This window comes from Rattus norvegicus, chromosome 4, assembly GCF_021556685.1.
Source record: "Rattus norvegicus strain SHRSP/BbbUtx chromosome 4, alternate assembly SHRSP_T2T, whole genome shotgun sequence".
In the NCBI taxonomy this organism is placed as follows: Eukaryota; Metazoa; Chordata; class Mammalia; order Rodentia; family Muridae; genus Rattus; species Rattus norvegicus.
In genome coordinates, this window is record NC_141537.1 from 46,684,438 (window position 1) to 46,701,429 (window position 16,992).

General features: G+C 41.8%; 1 protein-coding gene across 2 annotated transcripts in view; it reads left to right on the forward strand.

The window, feature by feature from the left end:
• Met (MET proto-oncogene, receptor tyrosine kinase) overlaps positions 1 to 16,992 on the forward strand; it is a 107,424-nt gene that overhangs the window by 67,537 nt on the left and 22,895 nt on the right. Inside the window, 8 exon segments of one of the 2 annotated variants that reach the window (NM_031517.3) lie at positions 1,573 to 1,675; positions 1,785 to 1,921; positions 2,595 to 2,756; positions 3,482 to 3,581; positions 7,786 to 8,004; positions 14,623 to 14,772; positions 16,329 to 16,482; positions 16,675 to 16,815. In NM_031517.3, the coding sequence (NP_113705.2) occupies positions 1,573 to 1,675; positions 1,785 to 1,921; positions 2,595 to 2,756; positions 3,482 to 3,581; positions 7,786 to 8,004; positions 14,623 to 14,772; positions 16,329 to 16,482; positions 16,675 to 16,815 (1,166 nt within the window). 2 annotated transcript variants of the gene reach the window in all.

Below are 16,992 nucleotides of genomic sequence, written 5' to 3' on the forward strand. Positions count from 1 at the left end.
CGTACAGTTTGAAAGACTGGGTCTTCCCCTTGAGACCTCAAACGTTGCCCCCCACAAAGGTTTCTCATGAACATCAGTAAACAGCTGGGTGTCTGTCCTCTGTTCATGATTCACCTGCTGGTCCTTGGAACAGTGGCAAGCACTTTTTAGATTCTTTAGATGAGCTTAAATGTATATTCAGGTCATATTCATGGCACTCTGCCATCTGGGTGTCCCCCACATCTTAGGAGGTGTCAGTTCCATTCTTGCCTAACGTTAAGAGAACTAGGGTACAGCCTACCTGAGCGAAGCCAGAGATCAGCGCTCTGTTCTCTGATCAAGACCTGTGCTTAGTCTCCTGTATTCTACACATTCCCTCTAAAATCCCTAAATGCCACAGTGACCAGGTAACCCAGGGATTACTTGTTGGAGTGCAGTAGCAACAACCAAAGTTTCAACAGTTGAATCATTATGGTTGAATCTGTTCTATAAAGTAAATTATCTAATATAGATTCCATTCCATGGTCATCATAAAGGACCTTAATATAATCACCAAAACCAGTCAATGTCAAGCTTGCTAGGCCAAAGGCAAAAGCGAGTTTACTCTAGAAGCATCCCTTTGTTCTCCAAAACTCTTAATTATTAGAATGTGAATTAAGAGCTATAAAGAAAAAGGACAATTCATTCTCTCTTTTTAGAAGTCTGTAAAAACAAATTATATTTAAATTTTATTATATAAATATATATTTATTATATATATAGCTATATAAGATTACGGATAAAAATTGGCACTATTGGTAGCCAAGGAGATGCCTCAGTTGCTAATGCGCTTGTCAATCAAGTATAAGGATCCAAGCTCAATACCCAGCACCCAAGTAAAAAGTTAAGTGTGGTGGTGCTCACTGTTGATAATCCAGCACTGGGGAAGCAGAGACAGGAAGACTCCTAGAGCTTTCTGGTCAGCCAGTCTAGCCTTATCAGGCATCTCCAGGTCCCAGAGAGAGAGCACATTGTAAAACCAAGTAGACAGCCCCTGAGAAGTGACACCCAAGGTTGGCCTCTGGCTTCTACATGCATTCTTGTGTCCCCAACATGGCACAACCATAATAATTTACAGAAAAACTGTCCCAGTAGCATTAGCCTTTAAGTGGTTTAAATAGATTTCTGACGACTACAGTCGTAGAAAATATAGTTGTTGGCATAAATTGGTGAAGAGAGCTGGCTTACTCTATTCGTAGCTGGCACATTACTTCACATGCTGCTGACATAGCAGCAGTCATTATGCTACATGGGCCAAACACCCAAACACATAACTTCACAGACTTAGGTTATCATGCACTTCTTAGCTGGTGAGTCTGCACTGGTGACCTATGAAGGGTCCTACAATGGTCGATATAAAGTTTGGCACCACCATTCAGAAAATAGGATTACATGACTTTTCAGCCTTATGACTTCCATGAAACCGAGCTTACCATTTGGAATCATGAGCTCACAATTTGGAGTTAATGGTCCCATCACGACAAGCAGCCAAACCAGAAAATCAGAAAATGCGTGTGGCTTTGAGACATATTAAGCTCTGCTCTTTCTTTGCAGGTTGAAATGCACAGTTGGCCCCGCGATGAGTGAGCACTTCAATGTGTCTGTGATCGTCTCAAACAGTCGAGAGACAACACAGTACAGTGCGTTTTCCTATGTGGTAAGTCCAAGCTTTGCTTTTAGTCATGACCCGGGATGTTTGGTTTTTTATTTCATCTGCATAAAGAATAGAGCTAACCAGTTCCTTTTTGGTTTTGCCACCCATTCAGGATCCTGTAATAACAAGTATTTCTCCAAGGTATGGTCCTCATGCCGGAGGCACCTTACTCACTTTGACTGGAAAATACCTCAACAGCGGCAATTCTAGACACATTTCAATCGGAGGGAAAACATGTACTTTAAAAAGGTATTGTCGCTTTTTGGTTGTATTAATATCTGTGCCTAATACGCCAAGCCAAGTTCTTTTGCATTTATTTGCACAGAGCATAAAGATGTTTTTATATGATTTTTCTCCTGGTGATTCTCTTCTTCCCAAGTCCAACTGGGTCCTTTTGCTGATTTTTCTATCCTTCCCCTTCTGTTGCTTAATCCCCACTCTGAGTTTTGTCTTGCTATCCACTCCTTCATTGTGGTGAGTCTTATCTGAGCTATATAACGAACTTAAAGCTCTGGTCATTGGCACTACATCAAAATAAGCATTTCTATCAAGATCCAGAGATGAAGAAGGTATGCTGAGGGACGGGATGGGTGAGCTTAGATTTAAAAGGTAGTTTCTCCTCAGGGTGGAAGGAGCTAAGTTTATTCTAGTACCAAATGGACTTTGAAGTTTGCCTGAACCACCACATGTTTTGAAGTCACGGATGGCCTTTCATCAAGGCTAAGTGTGGGAATCTAGCTGGATGTAAACAAGCTACCCTGGGAAGGGCTTTTCTCCTAGGCCACCTCAGAAAATTCCACGGAGTTGTATTTTTCGACGTACAGGTATAATTTTGGAGTATAATATCACTAATAACTAATGTCTGCTATTTACTCTTTTCCTTCCGTTCTTTCTGGCCCTTGGTGTTTTGCTTGTTGTTCAGTGTATCAGATAGCATTCTCGAATGCTACACCCCAGGCCACACCGTCTCTGCCGAGTTTCCCGTGAAATTGAAAATCGACCTGGCTGACCGAGTGACAAGCAGCTTCAGTTACCGGGAAGACCCGGTTGTCTCTGAAATCCACCCGACCAAATCTTTTATCAGGTAAGTGAAAGCTTCTGATCGGTAGAAGGAAAGCAAGAACGGAAGGTTGGCTGAGGAATACCCAGGAGCGTTGCACTTTATCCCTTGTTTAAATGCTGCCGTGTTTTGAGGGCTCCGCTCCAATTCAGCGGGGAACTGCATTTAGGTCCCGCGGACAGTCTGACTTTATCGATGGTACTTCCTGCCAAGAACAATTCTGCCCATTATTCATTTCCTGTTATGATTTCAACACCTAGAGGAGAACAGTTCAGCCTGGTGCCATTGTATATGTGACACACCTATGTCACATACGCTTGCATATGTGTCAGTCCTCCGCTGAGCTGCAGGTCGCCTTTTCCCTCTCCTTTTGTTGTGTTTTGGGATCCCTTTACACATACATATTTCTTCTCTGCACCAGACTCTGTTTTAGTCAGCAGCTATTGAGCATCTCCCGTTTCCGCTTGTTCTGTCAGCCAAGCGAGAACAGTCATGGATGTTTTCCCCTGTATTTTTCAGAGAGAGAAAAAAAAAAATTCTTTTCCACATTTATTCAGTAAAAATTCGGCCATTTCTACAGCTAATGAAATATCTCTTTAAACATTCTCAAATTTCCAAAGAAGAGTTACCCCTGAACTCCCATTCAGCCCTAGCGAGTCCCCTAGCGTGATCACTGAGTCTAAGACTGGGCGTCTACATAGTTGGTAGGACAGCTCTGAATATTTCCGTTTTCCGTTTTATTTGACCAGTGGTGGAAGCACAATAACGGGGATTGGAAAGAACCTGAATTCAGTTAGCACCCCAAAGCTGGTAATAGAAGTGCATGACGTGGGCGTGAACTACACCGTGGTAAGTCCTAGAGTGGCCATTCCGCTCAGAACTCTGCCTGTGTGCTGCCAGGCTTTCGGGGCACAGGGACATTTTGGCTTTGTCTAGTAAGCTGCAGCAGAAGTCAAGTGGTACTTTTAGTCAACAGTAGAATCTTGGGCTGACATTGTAAACATACAAACATACACACACACATACATACACACACACACACACACACATACACACATACATACACACATACATACATACACACCCACGAATACACACACACACACACACACACACACACACACACACACGTTTATACACCAATGAAGACCTTCAGCATGAGCAGAAGTTCTCAGACTTGTTGGTATACATACAAACCTGTCACAAGCCAACAGTCATCTAGGAAGAACAGTCACAACTGAGAAAGCGCCTCCTCAGATTGACCTGCAGGCAAGCCTCTGGGGGCCATTTTTGTTGTTGATATTGAAAGGACCAGTCCACTGAGTGACGCCCTCCCTAGGTCCTGGGAGGGATAGAAAGGGTAGTTTAATGTGAACCTGGAGAATATGCCAGTATGCGGAATTCCTCTGTGGTCTTTCCTGCAGTCCCTGCTTCCATAGTCCCTCCTTGAGTTCCTGCCCTGACGTTCCTCAGTGATTTGAGAGTTGTGAGATGAAATAAACCCTCTCCTCCCAAGTTGATTTTGGTCCTGGGGCTTTGTCACAGCAGTGCAAACCTAATTAGCACAGCCCGAGATGAGTTTCTCACATGAAAGAAGTATGATAGACATTTTTATGAATGAGATGCATAAATACTAGGTTTTAGTCAAAATTATGTATTTTTCTTTTTCTTTAAACATATACTACATGATGCCAATAAGCAAGATAGGCCTATAGTATACATACAAAAACATTATATGTACAGATATTATAGGTAGATGTATTTCTCGTAACACATATAATCAAAGATGATTTCGACTAGTGAAATTAAGGAATTTTAAGCTATTACACACCTCTTGATGAAAATAATAATAATAATAATAATAATAATAATAATAATAATAATAATACAAAACACAGAACCCACCCCACTCCTCTGTGTATCTCAGACTGGGATCCAAACCCTTTTCTTTGCATTTCCTTACCATGGTCCTTGTCTCTTTATTAGCACACAGGAGATGCTAATAAAGAACTATTATCAAGTATGTCAATGGTATTTCTCATTTCTCTGCATTTTTTTTATTTGCAAGCTCAACCATAATCTAACTGTAAAGGTGATGGATCCATCTCTTGCTGTGACAGTTTTACATTAGGTTGAGCCTGGTGATGAGTCTGGAAGACGGAGGCAGGAGGATCAAGAGTCTAGGGTTGGCCTCCACTATATAGCAAGTTCAAGACCAAACTGAGGCTAAATAGATCCTGTTTCAAAACAAACAAACAAACACCACTAATCCCAACCTAAACCTGGGAAAGATGTATGGGTTTTTTTTTTGTTGTTGTTGTTTTGTTGTTGTTGTTTGCAGTGTTTTTCTGCTGTGAAATGCCACACATCAATTGGACACATGCACTCAACTTGGAGTTAAGGTTCTAAGTGCTCTCTCTCCTCTCTCTCTCTCTCTCTCTCTCTCTCTCTCTCTCTCTCATTTACAGTCTCAATTGGGCAAGTAAGTGGTAGATTGAATTATAGCCCTTTCTTTGAAATTCCCCCATCCAATATTTCTTAAGGACAAAAGCCACTCTGGTCCTTAATTACAGAAAGCAATTTGGGACTAAAAATGTCAAGCCAAATCACCAAACACTGAGGTCATCTCAAATGAGATTCCTCTTGACCCTCTCAGTCATCCACATTGCATCACCTCTAACTAGTGTTATTAGATTCTTACCATATTTCTGAGAGATGATGCTCCCGGGAGTCACAGCATGAAGTTAGGGACCTTGAAGCCAATCCCCCCATACATGGCCACAAACAAAGTTAGAATACCACTGCTATTAATTTAGGAGACATCACTTCTCCACAACCGAGATCTTTACTTTAACCAAGTAAAAATAACAGTAACCCTTTTGGGTGTTGGCATGTGACTTTTTAAAGTTGGGTTTAAGAAATGATTCATTGGCTGAAGGCCAAGCCTGCCCATTATGAAGGCAGTGGCTGAGCTTCCTTTCATCTCCCTTGCCCAAAGATGACATAGAATGACTCTTTGCTTCAGCCATTTATTTATAATGAAATGCTTCCTTGAAGCCCTCAGTGTCCGATATAAGAGAGGCAAACCCTAAGGAAGACTCAAACAGTAGTAGATTTTTAAAAAGTCCTAATGGTCTACACATCTGGAAATACAAATTCTTCTTGTTTGAGTCGAAAATGCAGCACACTTTAATTATATATATATATATATATATATATATATATATATATATATGTATGTATGTATATATATGACAGGAACGAGAAATTTAAAGTATATTCTACTATCTACTTTTTCACTGCTCCTCAATTCACTGTCATTCCTAAAATCTGCCATATGCAGAGATGTATGTTCCTTTCCCATTCCCTGTGGCTTAAAGAGTTTAAAGTGGACCAAGATGAATTGAACGCATTCATTATTTAGCAAATAAAATCTCATGGTCAGGTACATATAAATTAAGCCACGATAATTTTTTAATTCCAATAAACTCGGTGCATTAAAATATAGAAATAATTAATTTAACAAAATGTAGATTAATGTATTAATGTGCACTGTGTCCCAGATTGTTTTGTGGTTCCTAGGTTCTTATTATTGCACAGAGAATTATTATGGGAGCAGCGACATCTTTCATTTCCGTTTTACAAGATCATGGGAATAAATAGCTCTTAGTGCTATGACATTATATTTGATATAAAAATAAATATTGCAATATATTTTATCCATGTGGTATCTCTGTTCTATCTGATTCCAACATACATTTTTAAATGCAGCCTGCTTTGAAATTATTAAGAAGAAAACATCGCACAGTAAATTCTGTGCTTTTTATGTATATCCTGAGGCCCTTAGCTATTGTGAGGATAAGTAATTGTTTTATCTCCAACTATACTTGTCAAAGAAAAGGAAATCTAAGGGATGTTGTTGCCTGTTTGTCTTTTCCTTGGGGGAGAAACACAGCCCTTTGACTTTAAATATACCACTTTGTGTGGCCGGTTTTACAATCAAGAGGAAGCTGCATTTTCCAAAATTCCATAAATCAGAATTTCAAAGAGGAAGATTTGAAATGAGAGATGAAAGGATATAAAATAATAAGAGCAGAGCCTTTGTAACACGGACAGCACTATTTAGAGACGCTACAGAGCGAAACAGAAACAAGGCTCAGCCGTGATGATAGCGAACGTTGATGTTTATTAAGCCCTACTCCATCCGTCAGATGTGTGACCAGACCGAATGAAGTCTGTTTTCCAAGTTCAGTGTTTTATCTAAAAATAGAGCCAGGCAGTGATGGCGCACGCTTTAATCCCAGCACTGGGGAGGCAGAGGCAGTCAGATCACTGAGTTCTAGACCATTCTGGTCGACAGAGTGAGTTCCAGGACAGCAAGGGCTATACAAAGAAACCCTGCCTCCCTCCCCCAGGAAAAAAGGACAACATGACACCTTCCTGTGGAAATATAGGGACTATTAGATGAGATTGACTTTGCATTTTGGAACTAACCCTTACTAGTAAACACACTATTAAGAATGCATGGACGTTTTCAGATGTGGTGCTAACCATGTGGAACTTGGCATTGTGCCCTGTGACCTCCCACGCCGAGAAGAACACTTAAATCTTCTTTACTAAGTAAGGAAACTGAGTTTCTGAGTAAGACCTTTACCTCAGTTCCTAAAACTTAAAAGCAGGATCTGAATCAAGGGTGTCTATGTTCTCAAGGTCCAGCCCCTGTTGGCCCATAGCTGCTTTACAAAATGAGATGGCATTTCCACCAAGAAAGTGCCTTGTTGAGCTGAGGAAAATCACATGATGGAGGGAGGGAACAGCCAGCTGCCAGGACATCATCGTAGCTTATTCGCAGCCCGCGAACGCTCAAACAGTTGTTTGGAAATTTTTACTTTCATCGTGTGTCCCGAAATGTGTTCTTCGACGTTAGGAAGTCAAATGCAGAACATCTTTGACAACGGATGTGTCTTGAGTTGTGGTTCTGAGGTTGTGAAATAGCCAAGCGGTAGCGATGCCGTCCGTGTGCTGCTGACGGTGGGAACCCTGTCTTCCGTAGGCGTGCCAACATCGCTCGAGTTCAGAGATCATCTGCTGCACCACTCCTTCCCTGCAACAGCTGGACCTGCAACTCCCCCTGAAGACCAAAGCCTTCTTCCTGCTGGACGGGATCCTTTCCAAACACTTTGATCTCACTTATGTACATGATCCTATGTTTAAGCCTTTTGAAAAGCCAGTAATGATCTCCATGGGCAATGAGAATGTAGTGGAAATTAAGGTAAGAGTTGCTTAAAATACTCTCTTAAATGGACTTGAAGGGCTCCGTTGGCTTCACAGCCACGTGAATAGAGTCATTGTATTTGCTCAATGTATCTGATTCTACATCAGCAAATATCAAAGCTCTGGAAACAAATCTTTTTGGCAGAAGACTAAAAGATAAGCGTATTTATCCATTGCTTTTTAATGAAGCATCGAAGACCGCTTCCTTGTGTGTACATTAAAAAGCAACAAGTGCTGAACATAAATCTATCAAGCAGGCTCCTGCTGATGCTGTCATGACGATGTGAATGGTATATATTTCCTCGTGGGCTTCACCTACACGTGCTTATTGGAAGGCAAACAGTCAGGGCTGTGGTGGTAAATGCGTTAGCTGCAGTTTCGTGTTTCCTTGTAGTATGTGAAGTTTTGCATCTGTGTGTAGCCAGTTCCGGGCAGGGGAGGGGCGGGCATATCATGGCAAATATTTGAAGACCAGAGGTCAACTTTTCAGAGTTGGTTTTTCTTCTTGTTCCCTCTCTCTCTCTCTCTCACTCTCTCTCTCTCTCACACACACACACACACACACACACACACACACACACACACACACCATCTCTCCCCTTTTTATCTTATCTATATGTACTCTTTGAGAATTTCATAGACACATTTTGTCCATATTCAACTCCCCACTCTAACTCTTCCCAGATAACTGCCCACCCCTTCTCAATTCCATGTCCTCCTTAAAAAAATAATAATAACCTACCAAATCCAGTTTGCATCTTCCTTATTATATTCACAGACCTGGGCCATCCACTAGAATGCACTTGTAGTTGACTTACCAGAAAACACACTCTGTCCTCCAAAAATTCCCACGCATAGCAACAACTCCTTAGCTAGGAGTGGGAGCTCACGTACAGGCTGTGTGCAGACAGCTGTGTGTTCCTGAACAAACAGTTCAGACCTGAAACTGGAATGAACAGCCAGAAGACACGGCTTTGCACTGCTCATCCCCAACCTCTGACTCTTACAATCTTTCTACCCCCTGCCCCCCACCATGCCACCCCTCTTCCAAGATATGGTCCCTGAGGCTTGAGAGAAAAAGGTAATGAATGTGTATGTGCCACCCATGGCTTAGCACTCAGCTAACACTGGTTTTCTGCACTTTGACCAGGTCTGGGTTTCTGTATTAACCACCATGCAGTGCGCAAAGTCCCCTGACAAAGTCTGAAGGCTACACTAATCTACAAGCCTACAGATAGGAATTTAGAGGACAGTTTGAGTTTTATGTCTATTTAGCAAAAGAATAGTAGTGGGTTCGCCTCCATGGAAACTGTCAGCTCCCAGGCCACGGGTTCTTGACCACATTTCACAGCAAGGCAGACTCTTATTCTGCCACTCCAGGCTAGATGGTCCATAAATTTCTAAGCAGCTCTCTTATCTCCGCCTCCCCGGCATAGGCGTACTGGGATCATGGATGCAAGGAACAGCATTCAGCTTTTCACATGGTCTCTGGGGATTTAACTCATCTTATACCCACTGGGCCATTTCATAGGTGCGGTGGAATCTAAGCCGACTTATAAATGAATCTGGATTACCACTGCCTTGGGAATACATTGTTCCAGAGCCTACTCAGCATATAGCAGCAGATCTCCTTCCTGCTGCAGGTAAAGATCGCTAAGATCCAGCCAGAAGCAGTAAGGGCTCAGACCAGCTCTCTTCTGTTACTTCAGTCACTTTTACTTCCAATAATAAGAAAGCTAGCAAAACGGTCAAGATTCAAGCTTTTCAAAGTCCACTCAGATAGCAAAATATCCGACCCTCACAAACTGTTGTTTGAGACGGTGAGAATCTTTTCTCCTGAAAGAACTTCTGAATGCCTACCTGAGCTCACACGAACAGTGGAGTAGCCCCTGCTCAGGTGGGAAGTGGTACCATGGGTCACCTCCATCCAAGTGACACTGCCACTGAAATAGTTCCGATTTTTCAGGGTGATTTTTTTTTTATCTCTGAAGGAACCCATGCCCACACTCACACTCACTCTCACTAACCTCGCTGTCGCATTTCGTACAATAATTAAGTAAACCCAGCATGAAATTAAATGGAAGCCTGCTTCACTGAACAGCATGTTCGCCACACCAAAGTTCTTTCATCTGCTTCTTTAATTGGTTTTAGGAAAAAGAGAAAGGATTTTTTATCACTTCTCTCCTTTTTTGCCCCAATAAAACTAATCTAGTGTGACCTTTTGCTTGCAACAATAACAGTTTGCTGTTTGAAAGATTCCATTTGGTTTTTCTTGATGAAAACAAAGGTTGGTGTGCAAGTAGTTTTATGCCACCCCAAAATACTGTTTTCCTGTTCCTGTGTCTACGATGGACAGATTAGAAAGAACGTTCTTTGTCTCCCCTTTCAAAGCTAGTGTTGGACAGAAGAGAAAGTCCTCTCTATATAAATTAAGCAGGCATTATTCAATGTCCTACAAAGTTGTTGGACCAAGAAAAACATGACTTGACATCATTCTAATGGTATTTCCAACATGGCCCAAGTTCTCTAGAGATGGTCACAAAACAGTTCCCTTTCTTTGCTGTATAAAGTTCACTTATCCTCTCTAACAGAATAGTGTTTTAGTGTCCTAATTCACCCTTTTCCTATATACCATTTTATGTACGTCTAGGAGGAAATGTGAGTGGAATATGTGGTCTTACTAACTGTGGCAGAAATTTAATCCTTTATCAATTTCTAAAAGTGATCACTTTGATCCCTCTGCCTCTCTCGGACACCCAGTAGTGTGTTTTTGTTAAAAGAATTTCTCGTTCTTATTCCACTGCCATTCAAACATAGGTGGAAAGGGAATTTGCCTTCCATTAACGAAAGTGCTGTGTGCTTGAGTGTGGCTTGGTTGTCGGCATGTTCAAGACCCTAGCCCTAACCAATAATACTACCAAAAAATGTTAAACAAAAAAGTGGGAGCTGGAAAGGCGGGTCAGTGGTTAAGACTGTATACTGCTCTTGCAGAAGAGCTCAGTTAGGGATTGGTTCCCAGCACCCATGCCAAAGCCTCACAATCACTGTAATTCAACTCCAGAGGATACCATTGGCCCTTGTGGACTCTGCTCGTGCACCAAAGAACACACATGTGCACATAACAAAGAAGAGGAGAAGGGGGAGGAGCCTGCGGGGAAGTAGGTGGAGACTGATAGTTAGGGGCCATAGCGCCTGCTTGCAACCCCATTATGGGTAGGTGGGATAGGAAAATAAGGGGTTCTAGGCCAGTATGGACTATAGAGTGAAACAATGTCAGAAAGCAAAGGAAACTACATCTATGGGAGAAATTACACTATGAAATTTGTTGTTGACTGCCAGGAGGAGTTCACATTTCTCAACCAGATGTACCTGTAAGAATCCCTGATTTAAAGAGGACCGTGGTAGTTCTCAGCTCCAATTGTGGAATCTGCCTCAGCACCTAGTTGGCCTGGTGACTATGCAGAGGGACCAGTCCAGTAGCACCAAATTCCAGTCATTCTTAATCCTATAGACGTTAGAAGTAGTTCAAGTCCTGCGGGAGAGCCTGTGAAAGGTGTTGTAGAGTAAGCTTCTCTCTGGGAGTACACAGTGGGGTCCCACGAGCAATAGCACTCACGCTTATGAAGGAATTTACAGTGACACAAGGTTTTTGGTTTATGTTATTTGATTAAAATCTTATGTGGACCTTTGAGGTTAAGAGGTCAGTAGGTGTTGTTCCCTATTAATGAGTAAATAAACAAGTTTAGAAAGATTAACTTAACTGTCTTGGGGTCCGCTGGGGAGCAAACAGTGGTACTAAAGCTTACATGCAACTTTCCTGAGTTACAGTGTTTCTAACTATTCACTTTTATTTAATGACTATAAAAATACTTTATAGTAGAGAAATTTTTATCACGTGACATAGGTCGTGCACACTTATTTAAGGGAAATAGCGTTAAACACTTGCAAGTGTAAGTCCAGGTACCTATGGAGTCCAAAAGAGGGTAGATCCCCTGGAGCTAGAATGTTGTAAGCCAGGAGAATGATGGGAACTGAACTTAGGGTCTCTGGAAGGGTAGCAAGCAGTCTTAACTGCTGAGTCATCTTTCTAGCCCCACTCTAAACTGAAGTAATGTTTGAAGTAAAACATCTAAAATTTGACGAGTCTTTGTTTCCTCCTAGTCACCATTCATTGGGTGAGAAGTAGATTTTGCATCAGATAGAATTTGCTAAGCTTTGTGACTTAGTCCCTTCTTGAAGCTTAGTCCTCCTCCTGTAAATCAGCAATCACAAAATACCAAGTCTTTACAGGAGAAAATAAGATCATTGTAATTCTGAGTTGCTCTTTGTGTCTAAAGAAGCTCTCCTCATAGCAAGAACAACACTGTCAACCAACCAGCCCCTCCCACCCCGCCACGGGGCTCCCAGGGACTAAACCACCAACCAAAGAATACATGTGGAGGGACCCATGGCTCCAGCCACATATGTAGCAGAGGACTGGCTTGTCTGACATCAGTGGGAGGAGAGGCCATTGGTCCTGTGGAGGCTCCATGCCCCAGTGTAGGGGAATGACAGGGCAGTGAGGTGGGAGTGGGTAGGTTGGTGGGTGGGGGAACACCCTCATAGAAACAGGGAGAGGGGGATGGGATGGGAGTTTGAGGAAGGGAAACCAGGAAAGGGGATAACATCTGAAACGTAAACAAATAAAATATCCAATAAAAAAGGAAAGTCAAAAGGAAAAGGATTGAAGCTCTCTCGCTTATGCCATTTCATTTAGAATCCTGTATAGTGTTACTTCAGTGCCTACAGAACTGAACTGGCTTTGTAAATGTGTGCTTCTAATTAATAAATAGTTTATAATTAATCATGGAAGCCTTAAAATCGTTTCCAAGGCTCAAGAAAGCTGCATTTACTTTGAATGCAAAGCCTAAACTGCATCCATTTTTGTTCTTCCTGCTTTGGTACCAGTTCCTCCTCTCAGATGCTAGGGCTGCCGGGATCCGTCTAGCCTTTGTACGTTTTTCTATCTGATTTCAGCTTTTAAAGGCATTTCATCTCAGGACTGTTGGAAACATACATTCTATAAGTCAGTGCTCATCATGTGCTCCTTGATGGTTATGAATAAAAAAAATGAATTCAGTCTTTTAGTTGTTAATTCTTCTGAGTCTCCAAGGAGACCATAAGGCTGAACCCGTGAGTCCTGGAGAAGGGTATGCATTATTGTCCTCCCTTCCCTCACCCTCAGCTATTATCTAAGCACATGAGGCCCATGTTAGGGTGTCTCTCATAAATCAAGCCTTCTGGTCCTTTAATACCTTTTCCCTCTCATTTGCTGAATTCCCTCCAATATGTGAGTAAGCTCCCGTGCCCTTTCTAGACCTAACCAACAAGTTGTCATTTCAAGTCCCAAAGTGACCCGTGAGATTTATGTGCTTCTCTGTTGAATTACCCTGTGTGGGTGACCTAGATCAATGGCTTGCTCCTACCAGCTCTGGAAGTACAATGAGGACAGGGTTTGTCTGTGTTCGTTTCTCCAGGAGAGCCTTAGAAATATAAAGAGGTGCCCTCTCTCAGATATTCCCACTTCTAGAATGCTCTCAGGCCTACCCATCATGAAATCTATGAGACACTTGCAAGGAAAAGCAGTTTGTGGACACAGTCGAGAAGAGTTTGTAAAACAAAGTTGCTGGGCCGTCTTATGTTAGGACCTGTTCTTGTCAGTAAGAAAAATAGTAATAGGTTTTGATTGCTCTCTCCTCCAAGTAACAACGTATTTAATAAATAACTACCCATTAAGTCTTGATATGAAAAACAAATATATTCACATTTTGCACTTCTTTCCCAAGACTAATGCCTAGTTTCTGGAACAAAATGTTGATTTTGGTTTTTTGTTTTGTTTTGTTTTTTTAACATTTAACATTCCTGATGTTGATTTAAGTTAAGTAATGTCAAGTTGGGTAGTGTGTTATAAACCTCAAGATTCAACGTAATTATTCTAAATAATTCAACTGTGCTCTCAAATCCTATGGAAGGTCATGCAGCATCTTCCGGGAATTTCGTCGAAATGAATTTATTTATGTGCATTGTTCCACTAAGAAGAATAATAAAGAGAAACTGCCCAGCTCAAGCAGCTAAAGGAATGTGTCCACCAGGCAGTTCCTTGGGTCTCTGAAGATGAGACCTGGGCTTTGGTATTTTCTAAAGTGTTCAGTGCAAGCCCGAAAGTCAGTCGCTGCAGAAGGTAGTGTTAAGGGATTCAGCAGGCTTAGCCGCTAAACGCGAAGCCGTTTCCTTTTTGTCATCATCCGTACTCTGTGTGAAGTCAGTACTAAGATGATTGTGCATGACAGTTTTCAAAATAAAGGGGCAAACAGTAGTCCCCTTCCCTTTCTCTAAAATCAAACCTGATGGAAAGTCTCCTCTTACCCTTCCTGCCTAGACAGTGTCCTGAAATGCTCACACCCCCTCTCAGCCAGCCCATCTCCCAGGAAACTGAGCACCAGAAAGGGTCAGATCTCTTGGAAAACACCATGTGTATTGGCTGTATACTTGGCTTCCTTCTAAATCTGCCAGGGCTCCTACCGACCTGTGAAGTGTTGATGGCCTCTCATTTCTGTTTTCTCTTTTTCCCTTCCAGGGAGACGATATTGACCCTGAAGCAGTTAAAGGTGAAGTGTTAAAAGTCGGGAATAAGAGCTGTGAGAATCTCCACTGGCATTCTGAAGCTTTGTTGTGTACGGTCCCCAGTGACCTGCTGAAGCTGAACGGCGGCGAGCTAAATATAGAGGTGGGGTTCCCGCAAGCCTTTCATGATGTAAATAAGGATGCCGTTGCAATTATGTCGCCAGGGGGCTTAAAATAAATCATTAAAGCTCATCTCTGCTCTGGCTCTAGCTCATCAGCTCAGCCTCGGTTCCTAGATGTGATTTGAGAAACGTGGCGGGTTTTAATCACACCGTCTCTTTCCCCTGGGTCAAAAGTGTAATTCTCAAAAGGCGTTTTACCAGCACCGCTTCCCCGTCATGCCACGCTCTTGCCAAAACCTGCTGCCATTCTCAAAAGGAGCAGAGCTCGTGCAAGAGTGTGCCTCCTCCCACTTTTTACCACACTAAGAGGCCTTCCCACGTCAGTGGTCACAATGCATAGAAACTCTACAAATAAAAGGAGACGTATCCGCTTGGCAGAGTAAAGTGGAAACTCGGCTGTTGTACATTACCTTCTTTCGTGTCCACAGCTAAATCAGATAACCCAGAACAAGAATGTTTCTTTATTTTTCCAACAGTTTATTTTTGGTATAGACTTACATACCATACAATTTGCCACTCGAAATATACAGTTCAGTAGGCTTGGGATGTTGAAATTGTAATTTCTTTAAATCAGGGTGATACACATGTATCATAAAGTTTGCTTTCTTAATAACATTAAATGGGCAACTCAAGGGCAGGAATTATATTCATACTGTGTATAACCGTCACTGCTCTGGAACTCAGAAGCCTTCCCAAGCAGATGCTTCATAACCAGCTAAGCAATAATTCCCCTCCCTCCTCCCCAGCAGCTCCTGTTTCCTCTAATCTACTTTTTTTCCTCTGTGAATTTGCTGACCTATGTATTTCATCTCAGTCAAATCATACAATAGTTTTCTTCTGGCCTCTCTCTCATTTGACTTGGAAAATACTTTTTTTGTGGTTCATTCTAGTTTATGGCTGAACGATATCTTATTTCATGCATACCATGCTTACCCAAGAAACTGGTAGCTATGAAGGATTCCTGAAGTCTTCTGGAAACGTTAAGAAATGGAAATATACAAAAGAGTTACAAAATCTGAGACCGGATGTAGAAACTAGGGTTCAAATTTCAGAATGACCATCAATTTTAAAAATCGCAAAGCGCCAGAGCTGGGGAAAGCCACAAGATTTCTTCTGTGTGTCAAAGTGGAAATAAAGAGACTATGAAGCTTCATTATCCTATAATAATATGGTCTCTCCTCTTATGAGAAATATTTTCTGCTGTGCATTCCACCCTCCCAAATGGGACATAAGTTTTATTTATTCATACTTCTATGGTATCATAATACTTGAATTATCCATTTCCTTTCATATATACTTTAGTTCCTCAAGATCAAAGAAATTTTTTGTTTATCCAAGTCACGCTTTAGGTAATCAGTATTTCCTAATTATCTGCACACCGAGAAAGAACTGAGGAAATTCTCGATTACTCTGAAGGCCGTAATGTACCTTCTAGAATAGCCATCAGGTGCTAATTGGGGCCCAGAGAAACTGGGTAGATAGAATATTTTATATCAACCTTGGCCAAAATCTGACTTTCCTCCTTATTTATTTCTAGTGGAAGCAAGCAGTCTCTTCAACTGTCCTTGGAAAAGTGATCGTTCAACCGGATCAGAATTTTGCAGGATTGATCATTGGTGCGGTCTCAATATCAGTGGTAGTTTTGTTAGTATCCGGGCTCTTCCTGTGGCTGAGAAAGAGAAAGCATAAAGGTGCATATTTTGTTTATTGTCTAAGAAGCTACCATAGTGATGTCGTGCTTACGTTCAGCACTGTCGTGGAGATGTATTGGGTTGTTTAAGAAGCATTCATAAAAGGCTGTGAGTTCTGGGCACTGGGTCAAAGTCTCCTGGGGCCTGTGACAGCAAAGTCTTAACAAGCTCTCTCTTTCTCTCTGTTTTAAGATCTGGGCAGTGAATTAGTTCGCTATGACGCAAGAGTACACACTCCTCATTTGGATAGGCTTGTAAGTGCCCGAAGTGTAAGCCCAACTACAGAGATGGTCTCAAATGAGTCTGTAGACTACAGAGCTACTTTTCCAGAAGGTATAATTCAGTTTACTATCCTGAGAAATATCTATACATAGACCTCTGTGAGCTGTGGCATTGTTCTTGCTTTTTGCTTTTTTTTTTCTCCTTCCTTATATTTTTATACAAGTAGGGAAAAAAAAAGTGTGACCTCTGCCAAAGGAACATTTAACTTGACGCAGAATTGCATGGCCT